Raw genomic sequence first — 11,399 nt, 5'->3', positions numbered from 1 at the left:
ATCATAGAGAAGACGCTGCAACTCAACTCCGAGCTGCCCAGTTTAAGTCAAGAGCTGTCCCTGGTCCCTTGGGAAAGTTTCAGCTCTCAGGGAATCCTCCAACTCAGAAGACTTGCCTAGTGTCGGGCTGAATTGCTTGAGATCCTGAAAGTCTTAGGTCACCCAATACCACCTGCATTAGCTCCATCTCTGGTCCACACTGTGGAGATGACACATGCTATCGTTCTGAGCCCTTCATATACTGGGGTAATACCCCTGCCAAGCTGGGTGCATTTGTCAAAAGTTTTCTTGGAAACTGAAAGTTAAGACATAGTTGCATTGTGAGTGGACAGAAACCCATGGTTTTGGATGTCTGCTCAAGTGAATGTGAGAAGAAAATGTGATTCAGTGGGGATGCAGGGTTGCAGAGGGAAAAGCTGAGTCTGAGAGGTAAAAGGGTGTCTTAGGGTGATGGGTCCTGTGGAGCCAGAAATATGAGCCTAAATTTCTTTAGGTGAATTTGAGCTTGCCTACACATGTAGGCATTATCCATGGTTGGATGTTTGTAAAGAAAAGGTCAAAAGCAAAAAGACCCTCAGTGTAAACTTACTGCTGTGTTGTGTGATGTCTTCTTCAGTTTTCTGTGTATACTTCAGGAATCTCCAGACACTGATAATAGAAAAAGGCACTGAGTTGCTAGGTTCTGAAAACTTACCATTCATACAGCTTCTTTATTCTGTCTGGGGCATCTCTTACCACCATACTTATTTCTGTGGCTCTTCAATAGGTTAATACACACAAAAAGGAACATAGTCAGTGGTCAGTGAGCAACCTGAGTGAGAGCTCTGGGAAGGGCCCTCACTGCTCTCTGAGACAAGGACCCTAGACATGAACATCCTCATGGCTCTCCTGCTGGGCCTGTAAGTCTCGGCCAGTGCTGGAAGGGTTGAGGAGGGTATAGGAGAGACTGAATTTATCTCTAGAGATAGACATTCTGAGCCTCAGGTCTCCTAGGCCACCTGCTTGTAGATCAGACCACGGGATATAAAACAGTTTTGTAAGCAGGTCTGTATATTTCAGTTTTGGCTTATTTTTAAAGCTGCTGTTATGTAAATGCTAGTTGACTAAATAATTGTGTTGTGATTTAGCTAATAAATGTCATTTGAAAATTAGAAAATAATTACTTTTAAAGAATGAATGTGGATTTTAAAAAAACATGCTTCACTTAGGATTTTATTTTATTTTTTTACTGTCTTTGGAATTCTTCATTTCATTAAGGTTTTCACAAAATACAAAGCTCAAACATAACTGTCTATATCCACCACAGAACAGAATCAAGTAAGTGGTTAGCACACAATGATCTTTTTCATTTTTAAAAATACAAATAACAGTGTTCAAGGTTGGACAATTTTCTCCCGTGTGTGTTTCTCTTTAAGGCGGTACGTTGCAGGCCCTTCACTGATAAGTATGCGTACTTGTCCACTGCCCACAGGCAGGGAAGGCCACTGTGGATGCGGTCCTGAGGGTGACTCCCACGGATCCGTGTTGCCTCGGCCTGTGAAAAACTAGACCATCAATCAGACACCCTCCGATCTCTGCTCACAGTTCCATTAATTTTCTTTATACTACGAAGTAACGATAGAAAGGGGGTCACCTCCCAGTGGCATTCAAGCCCTCGGGAGATCAATCATGAAGGGCGAGAAGGAGAAGTACAGGCTTTTTCCTGGATGGAATTTTTGCTTTTATCCAGAAAAAAAAAACAAAAACCAATAACCCACAGAGCTTAACGGGCGGCTTGTACTGAAACATTTTTCAGATTAAATAGTGTTGAGAGAAGGAGTAGTCTGTGGGGTGGGTACTGGAGAGGAGGTTAAAGTGGGGAGGTCACCGCTGGGAAACCACCGTGGCCAGTCCAGCCCCCCACGGCAGTCACATCGCTGGTGAGGCCTGGGGGCAGGGCCAGGGCCCCCGCCTTGGGCACGAAGTCCGAGGGGAGGCTCTCCAGCAGGCACCTGACCTGCTCCTGGCCCAGCTTGATCTTGTCGTCCAGCTCCCTCTGCTCGATGAGGAGTGTCGACTTCATTTTCACGAAATGCCGGTAATCCTGGAGCTGCTCCTCGGAGAGGTAATTGGCCAGGATGTCCAGCACCACACGCTCCCTCCGATCCACGTTCTCCTTGAGCTCCTGGGCGTCCTCGTGCTGAGCAGACAGGACCATCCTCTTCTCATTGAGTGAGCTCCTTTCCTCGTTGCTGGCATCTTCACCGAGGCCGCTGAGCACGTTCTCCACACGGGCCAGGCGCCCCGAGAGGGACAGGAGCAGGTTCACCACCTTATCCAAGTCCCCAATGAACATCTTGTCAATCTCGTTGGGCTTGCAGAGCTCACTGATCCAGGCCTCCACCTCCTCCCCCAGGGCGTTATTGAGCTTGATGTCCATCAGCAGGCTCCCCTTGGCTTCCTGGAGGGTCTCGAGCTTGTGGGTGAGGCTTCCGATCAGCTCCGCCTTCTTTTCGTTGATGTCTGCCTGCTCCTCTTCCTCATTCACCTCTTCTGGCATAGCTTTGATTTTGTTTAGAAGCTCGGCCTTGGGAGCAGACACGCTGTAGTAGGCAGGACAGTTGACCAACATGCCCACCGCTTCCTTGTCGTCACTCCTCTTGGTCTCACATCCTGGGAAGCTGATGGTTTTCTGCACGGCCTTCCTTTTTATGCTGTTTTCCTTCAGCAAATTAACATCTCGAGGAAACAAACCTTCCATCAGGTCCATAGTTGTCTTCATTCTGGAGTCTGGGTCCAAAATGTCTGCCAGAGATTTGTCTTGGTGGATAATTTCCTTGGCCAGGGTCTCTGTTCTTATGTCTTCTGAGGTCTTCTGAGGACCAGAAGTGACATGCTTTTCTAAACCTGCAGTCCCACTGGCTGGCTCGTGCATGAGGCTGTGGGTCTGTGTGGCAGGTGGCTGGCCTGGGCTTGGCTGCTTGCTTAGGGACCCAGCAGGCTGGGGCAGAGTGCCTGTGATGGAGGGCGGGTTGGTCTCCTTGGCCTCCAAACTCTTGCCTGAAGTTTGCGATCTGGAACCCAGCAGCTGATTATCAACCAGAAGGGCTGCACCAGGCATGGACCTTTCCTTGGCAACTGTCACCTTGGCAAGTTTGCTGGCGCTGGAGCAGGGCTCCAGGTAGCCCTCCTCCCACTGGGTCGGGCACACAGCTTCGGGGGGAGGCAGAGGGAAATGGTCCAGGCCCTGGGCCGGGGATGCCTGGCTGGTTGTTGGCGGCGGGGGCGGCGGCGGTGGGGGCGGCAGCAGGTCATCACAGCGGGGGCTGGAAGTGGTGGTGGGGCGTGGGTCCCTCACAAACACCTCATCGTCCTCGCAGTCCTCGCGAGGTGGCGGGGAAGCCAGCAAGGCTGACTCGGAGATCCGGAGGGAAAGCCTGCCCGGCATGCCTGGGGCCCCGAGAGGCGTATCCGGGTCGGAAGTGCTGCTCGAGCTGGGGGCATTCCGTGGCTTGGGATAGTGCTTCGGGGGGTCCTCGGGGAGGCTCTCCTCTCTGACCATATATAGGCCCACTTCATCCAGGGCGGGGAGGCCCGCATCCCTGTGCGCTCTTCCATTCCACACTCAGGGCTGGGAGGCTGGGCCGGGCTGTGGCTGCCGCTGCTTCTGGGGGTCCCGGCTGGTGTGGAGGGCTGTGCTGCGGCCTGTGAGCAATAGCTCGAAGGGCCAGGGCAGGCAGGACCGAGCTCAGAGGTGCAGCCCTGGCGTCTGGAAGATGCCTGTGAGCTCCCGAGGACAGTGGCGGAGGGCAAGGCGTTCTGCTGGCCTGTCTCGGAGGGTCCAGCGGCCCCGGACCCCCGTTTGGCACAGAGGTACCACCACTACCTGCTTTGCAGCCCGAATCCCCCCAGTGAGGGCTGGGATAGTGTCTGAGCGCTGGCATCTCTTCACGGCTGGAACAGCTGAATGGCCTGGAACCTGGGCCAGCCAAATAACACGGATCCTTCATGAGACCAAAGTCACTGTTTTTCCCCAAAAGCACATCCTGGCGCTTGTCTGCGGTGGGAGATGACCGTGACCTCATGTGGACAGGGACAGTCTGGACATCCGAGCGCTCCAGCAGGTCCTCGGCAGACATGGACTTTGCGGCCCTCCCAGCCGTGGCCCCTCACGGGGAGGGCTCCCCTGGGGTCCCATTCAGGCTCTGGGGGCCCTTTGATCCACTGTTAGCTCCACCGAGCAGTTCTCTTGGCGCTGGGTCCCCGCGGTGCCTTTTCCCAAGGTGGCCGCCGCCGGCAAAGGAGCTGCTGCGATCTCGGGAGGCCCGCTGGGTCTCCCCAGCACTCCCCACCGCAGTGGCTGGCAGAAGGGCGGTCTCCCTGCGGGGCGGCAGGCTAGGCTCCCGGAGCGAGCAGAGACTGGAAGCCGCGGCGAGGCCCGGGCCCTCGGGCAGGAGGTAGGTGCTCTGGGCGCGCTCCAGCAGCCGCCCGGGCTCCTGCAGGCCGCAGCCGGCGCCCGCGGGCCGCTTGCCGGTCTTGCGCTGAATGTAGCCGGCCAGCGCGCTCTGCTGGAACTGCTTCAGCTCGGGCCCCGACAGGCTGAGGGTCGAGCAGGCTCTGCCGTCTCGCTCGAAGATGCGGCGCCGGTCGGTCACCGAGCCATCCATAAAATGCGGCCCCTTCCTCGGCGGCCCAGGGGGCTCGGGTTCGGGTTCCTCCGAGACCCCCACCTCGTGCATCTTCTCGGGCTCCAAGTATGAGCGCTTCTTCCGCTCGGGGGTCAGATGCCGGCGCGGACCCCTCCGGGTGGCGGGGGGCGCAAGCCGGGCCGGGTCCCCCTCGGCCGGGGTCACGCTGTGCCGCTCGCGCGGGGTGTGCGGGGAGGCGGAAATCGGCGCCTCCGGGCTGCGCAGCCCCACGTGGGCCGAGGCGGGTCGCAGGCGCCAGGGTCTGGAGACCACGGGCGTCCCGGGCTCGAGGTCCCGGCGTCGGAAGGACGTGGACCCCAGGACGCGGGACTGCGCGTTCTTGATGCTGTTCCGGTAGGCGCGGCTGAAGGGGGCGTCCTGCACGGGCGACTCGGGCGTGCGGGGCCTGTCGTCTGACCACATGGCCTCCTTCTCGGCCTCGCTGAAGAGCTGGAAAGTGCTCTGGCTGCGGAGCAGACGGGCGTCCCGCCTCGGGAGCTCCCCACCCTGGAGTGGGGCACCCCGGCCACCCTCCGCAGCCCGCCTCGGCTGTTGACCACACGGCTGCCAGGAAACCTCTTCTGACTTTGGCTCCCCGTTTTTGAAGTGCTGCTCTCCATTGCCTAGGGGTTCAGTGGATTCGGAAAAATGTATACGGCCTTTAGTCTCCTCCGAGTCATTCCCCAAAGTACTGGAGGCTGGGAGTGTCCTGTGGGGCCTGTAGTTATAGCCGTAGGTAGAGCCGCCGGCACTCGGGGGCCTCTGGCCAGCCTGCTCTCGCTGCTCGATCTTGGAAACCTTCTCCAGCATGGAGCAGTGGGGCTTCCCCTACTGAAAGCCCTGCAAAGCCGAGGTGCTGCTGGAACTCAGCCTCCTCCGGCCCAGACTGGAGATCTCCTGTGGGGATGGGGAGGGCGGCTCTTCATATGTCGGGTCTGAACTGTGGAAAGAGGCCAAGGTTCTCCCCTTTGGCCTTGGATAGGACACCGACCTGTCCAGCTGGCTCTTGTGATCAGCAAGAGGAGTCCTTCCAGACTCTTCTCCCTTGGTATCGACTGCGCAGGCAGATGAGCCTTCCAGATAGACTTCCTGGGCTGCTCCTCCGAGATCCAGGCTGCTTTGCCTTCTTAGACTCTCAGGAATGTTCTGGAGGGAGGAGAAGGCAGCTGCAGTCTTGCTGAAGCTGCCTGGCACACTCTGGCCCAGGCTGCCTCTGTGGAACCTCCCCCAGAGGTTGGCATTGTGGTCTTCATGGGAATCCCCCTCCCAAGGCTCTGAGGGCAGGAAGGATCTCTTGTCTTCACCCACTTGCCATGCCTGAACCTGAGGGGATTGGAGGCTGTGGTAATTAGAATATTTGTTGCCCTGGGTGCTCTTTCTCTCACTGGGATGTGGGCTGTGGCCTTCTAGAGGTGTGAGAAGTCTCTTCTGGGAGGTCTCCTCCTCGTTCTCAGGCACTGAGGGAAAATGGACTTTATAGGCGACACATTTGGCTGAAGTTTCAGGTTTCCTCTCTACTAGGGACACTGAGTCCCGTTCTAGGGGCTGGCAGAAGGCGAAGCCAGGCCTGCTAAATCCGTTCTGGTTCCCATTCTCGTCAAGGGCAGCCATTCTGTCGCACGCTCCCTGAGGAGGTGTGTACCCACCCTGCTTGGCCAGGGCAGGGTAGAGGGTACCATTTCCACTCACAGAAGGCCGGGGCACCTGGGCGAAGTGTGGCTCCAGGGAAGGTACTGGGTAGATGCCAGTCGGCAGCAGAGGTTGGCCAGGCTGGGCCTTCTGGGTGTAATTGTGCTTGGGCTTCACTGGAGGGCTGCTTTCTGGGCTCTTCTCTAGCACAGTATGCAGCTGTTCCTCTATGAAGGGAAATTTCAGGGTGCCTGCCGAGTTTGCCGGAGGCCGGCAGAACCATTTCTGATCTAGGCTAGACCAGGAGCTGGGCCGCTCTCGCTGCCGGAAGGCTGCATAACTGTCACTTCGAGCTGGGGGCAGGGGCGCACCCACTTTAGGAGGCAAGTTGTCCACAGCGGTCTCTAAGGAACCGGAGCACTGCTGGCTCCAGGAAGAGGGGGGCGTGCCTTTGCCTCGAGGAACATTATGGAATTTATCGTAGCCCTGACCATCAGCCGAGGCTCGAGTCTCCCTACCTTGGAGAAGCAGGCCTGAAGAGTTCACCTCATACTCTGCGGAGACCCCCCTCCAGGGGTCATAGACCGTCTTAACATAGCGAATATCTGCCTGCCTCATCCCTTCTAGGAGGCCACCTCGAGCAGAAGTGGTGTCCGTGGAGCCCGAATGCTCCCGGCCAGAGACGCCAGGGGGTGGATACTCGAGGATGCTGGAACTGGTGGAGAAGGAGCTGTAAGCCGAGTCTCTCTTGCTGTGGAGGTGGCTGAGCTGGTCAATGCTTCTGGTGGACTTGGCTGGGGAGAGAAGGTGGCAGGGTGGGTATCCCCTGCCGGGCTCCAGGCTCTCCATGCTCCCCTGGGAGCTGCATCGGTCGGGGCTCTGCCTCAGATACGCGTGGTCATAGCCAGAGAGGTCACTGGTGGAGGAGCTGGAATGGTAGCTCTGGGGCCAAGGCGTGCCAATCGCGCCCTGAGATATCTGCATCATGCTGGCATCGGGTTGGTTCTCCCCAAGTTTGGTCGAGTGCCAAGAGTGGGGCTGGCCTGCAGGTTCAGTGCGTCTGTGCTTCAGCCGAGGTTTAACCCCTCCTGACCATGCCACTTTCCCGTGCTGGGGGTCAGAGGTGAGGTGCTCTGGGCCGAAGGAGTCAGAGGTGCCAGTGTCTGCAGGGCCTGGGTCTGCACATGCATCTCTGCTTTCTGAACTGAGCTTCAGCCAATACTGAAGAAGCAGTTCCAGATCGCCCTGTTCCTGTAGCTCTCTTGAACACCAAGGGGAGGTGTCTGGGGAGGGTCTCTCCAGATCCCTTTAGCTCCTGATTTCTACTATATTTCCATGAGGATGGGCAGAGGGGGCTCCAATCTCCTCCGTGTGGGCTGTTACAGCCTTAGGAAGAACTCAGTTCTGACAATCAGCAGTTTTGTTCTTTTGCTTGTGTTTTGCCTGGGGAAGCTTCCTTGCCAGCCACCTCCACTCCAGTCCCCCTCCAACCCAGGGGCCGGCGCCACCATCGCCCCTTGCCGGGCCGCGGTCGCCCCCCGCAGCAGCGCGGGGCTCGGGGCCAACGCCAAGTTCAAACCTCGCCGCAGCTCGGAGGAGGCGGCGCGGGGCATCGCCGGCGGGGCCGGGCCGCGCTTAACAATGGGAGGCTCGGCCGGGCCCTGCGCCCCGGCTACAGCGGCGAGCCTGGGGCGCGAGGCTGCTGGGGGTGAAGCGGGGCGCCCCGCCCGGAGGGTGCGGGGGCGCCCGACCACCACGCCTACCGGGCCGCCGGGGCCGAGCCGGAGGGCCACTTAGGATTTTAAAACTGATTTTAAAAGTCAATGAACAAAGTTCTTTTTCTCCCTTAGAAATAATCAAATTTTAGAGATGGAAGGATTGAAATCATGTGTTTTTTTAAGCAGACTTATTTGTGAGAACAGTTTGACATTTACAATATAACTGTTCCCTCGTAGCTCAGTCCGTAAAGAATCTGCATGTAATGCAGGAGACCAGGATTTGATCCCTGGGTTGGGAAGATCTCCTGGAGAAGGAAATGGCAACCCACTCTAGTATTCTTGCCTGGGAAATCCTATGGACAGAGGAGCCTGGCAGGTTACAGTCTATGGGGTACCAAGAGTCGGACACAACTTAGTGACTCAACCATCGAGCAGAAAGTACAGAGAATTTCCATCTAGCTCCTCACCCCACATACACACAACCATTCTACCAGCATCGTGATCATTTGTTATAATTTGTTCCACAAATTATAATGTATGAGTAATACATTTTTATAATGCATAATTTTATAAATACATAATTATAATGTATGAGTAATACATTTTTATAATGCATAATTTTATAAATACATAATTATAATGTATGAGTAATACATTTGTTATAATTCTTGAACCTACACTGAGACAGACATCATTATCACCCACATGTCATAGTTCACACCAAGAGTCACTCTTGGAGTTGTAGAGTTTATGAGTTTGGGGAAATATGTACTTGTATATCCTACAGATTAATGCTTTTGAACTGTGGTGTTGGAGAAGACTCTTGAGTGTCTCTTGGACTGCAAGCAGATCCAACCAGTCCATCCTAAAGTCCTGAATATTCACTGGAAGTGAAAGGTTGTTCCTGAACGATAAGACGCCGGGATTCTTGGCCTCTGGAGGAGACAAATTCAATCCGGGGCCAGAGACGAGGCTGGATCACTCAGAGCTTTTGTGTAATAAAGTTTTATTAAAGTATAAAGGAGATAGAGAAAGCTTCTGACATAGGCATCAGAAAGAATACCCGCCTCCTAGTCTTTAGCTGTAAGTTATATAGTCACTCACAGTCTGTTAATGAAAAGAAAGGAATGTCTTAGAATTTAGAATGGTACCAGATAATTCATCCCTGGCCATAAAACGATTGACTTGAATCTTGTAGAAGGGCAGATTACCAACAAATAGTTTCGTTTACATAGATTAGGGGAACAATATCTGAGTAAGTAGGTTAGGCCATTTGGCGGAACTTACAGAGTCTGGGGTAACTTAACATATCTTAAGACAAATATTTCCATAAAAAAAAGTATTGGTTAACTCAAGGTTTGAGAGTAGTTAGCTTCAGGTGAAACCAGGTGTCATGGCAACACAGCATTTTTAAGAGAAACCTCCTTTTAAATTTGTATAGAGAAGAAAAAAATATCGCTGGTTTGTTTCCTCCTGCTGCTTAAGAGAGATAAAAATGTCTGGCACTTGCAGCCTATTTCCTCTGTTTGGAGACCCCTGGCCTTCCTGCCTGTTACCCTCTCAGAAGGACTGATGCTGAAGCTGAAACTCCAATACTTTGGCCATCTGATGTGAAGAAATGACTCATTTGAAAAGACCCTGATGCTGGGAAAGATTGAAGGCAGGAGGAGAAGGGGACAACAGAAGATGAGACGGTTGGATGGCATCACTGACTCAATGGATATGAGTTTGAGTAAGCTCTGAGAGTTGATGATGGACAGGGAAGCCTGGAGTGCTGCAGTCTGTGGGGTAGCAAAGAGTTGGACATGAGTGAGTGACTGAACTGATATCCTGCAGAGTAACTGTACTGCCCTAAAAATCCTCTTTCCTCTGCTTTGCTGTGCTTAGATGCTCAGTCATGTCTGACTCTTTCCGACCCCACGGACTGTAGCCTGTCAGCTTTACTTTACTCTTTATCTTTCTGTCCCTACAACCCTGGAGACCACTAGTCTTTTTTGCTTTCCCCACAGTTATTCCAAAATGTCATATAATTGGAATCATACAGTATATAGTCTTTTTTATTGGCTTCTTATTTAGTAATATAAATGTAAGTTTCCTCTATGACTTTTCATGTTTTGACAATATTCCACTGCCCGAATGCACTACAGTTTATTTATTCATTCATTTACAGAAGCATATCTTGGTTACTTACTTAGTTTGCTGCTATAAGTATCTATGTTCACATTTGATGGTGACATAAGTTTTAAATTCATTTGGGTAGATACCAAAGAGTGAGACTGTCGGATCATATAAAAAGGGATGGACATGTACCACTGTGCTATTTAAAATGGATAACCAACAAGGACCTACTGTAGAGCACATGGAACTTTGCTCTAATGGGAGGGGAGTTTAGGGGAGAATGGATCCATGTATATGTATGGTTGAGCCCCTTCACTGTTTACTTGAAACTGTCACAACATTGTTAATCAGTTACACCCCAAAACAAAATTTAAAAAGTTAAGGAAAATTTTAAAAATGAAAAGGGAGTGCATTACAATTTTTTTTCTTTTTTGTCAATTTTTCCTGTTACAGATGGTCCCACAAAAGGCAGGGACTTTGTCTCTATCATCCTGTGATTCTCACAACTGAACAAAAAGCCTGGTGTGACACTAAATGCATCTAACTTGGGTCATAAAAATAATTAACATTAGATTATATCCAAATGTTATTTCATACTGCGATGCTAATTTGAGGAAATTCAACATTAGTTGTCTGCCAATAACATAAATAAAGTGAATAGGGAAGAAATAGCACTGTGCTCAATACATTTGTACAGTAAACTGTACATCAAAGTATAACTAACCAGGAACCTATGGGTCCTTCCCAGGCCAGATACCCCACATTCTCCTTTTACCTCTTAATTATAGAAAACATTTAGCCTCCTAGGTCTTCCCTGAGTCCCAGTGAGTGAATTTAATCAGAAGGTAAGAGAGGGAAGAGGTGGCCTGCAGGAGGTGTTCTTCTACTCTGGCTGGTCTGCCATGGAGATGGCGAGGAGGCGATGGGCGTTGAGGGGCTGGCTCGGGTGGCAGCGGAGCCACTGTGGATGCAGGAGCTCTGCTCGGCGCCAGGGCAGGGCCGCCGCCACTTCCGCCTCGTCGCCCGGGCGCCGGTGTCCAGGGCCCCAGTGGGCTGTGCAGGGCGAGCAGCGCATCGGCTCCTGTCACCCGGGCCTCGGCCTGGGCCTCCCCTTCGTGTTGGACGTAAGCGGGGACTGGACCGGCTCTTCCAACGGCGCTGCCTCAGTTTCCAGTCAGGCCCTCAAAAGCCTCAGGAAGAAGCGGCCGCTTTTCCCTTGGTTTGGAGTGGATACTGGTGTGACCCTGGTCAAACTTCTTTATTTAGA

At 53.2% G+C, this 11,399-nt stretch overlaps 1 protein-coding gene across 1 annotated transcript; it reads right to left on the bottom strand.

Annotated features, from left to right (window-relative positions):
- Nucleotides 1–1,228: 1,228 nt before the first annotated feature.
- LOC122707452 (protein Shroom3-like) lies at nucleotides 1,229–10,896 on the bottom strand. The gene is given in 5 exon segments (XM_043922920.1): nucleotides 1,229–3,544; nucleotides 3,547–3,707; nucleotides 3,710–7,557; nucleotides 7,788–8,088; nucleotides 10,890–10,896. Coding segments are annotated over 5 exon segments (6,012 nt in total). The 3' UTR covers nucleotides 1,229–1,849.
- Between the last annotated feature and the right edge of the window lie 503 nt (nucleotides 10,897–11,399).

The sequence above is a fragment of the Cervus elaphus genome, chromosome 14 (assembly GCF_910594005.1).
Source record: "Cervus elaphus chromosome 14, mCerEla1.1, whole genome shotgun sequence".
In the NCBI taxonomy this organism is placed as follows: Eukaryota; Metazoa; Chordata; class Mammalia; order Artiodactyla; family Cervidae; genus Cervus; species Cervus elaphus.
The sequence above is the reverse complement of the archived record's forward strand: the minus strand, read 5'-3'. Positions and strand labels throughout refer to the sequence as shown.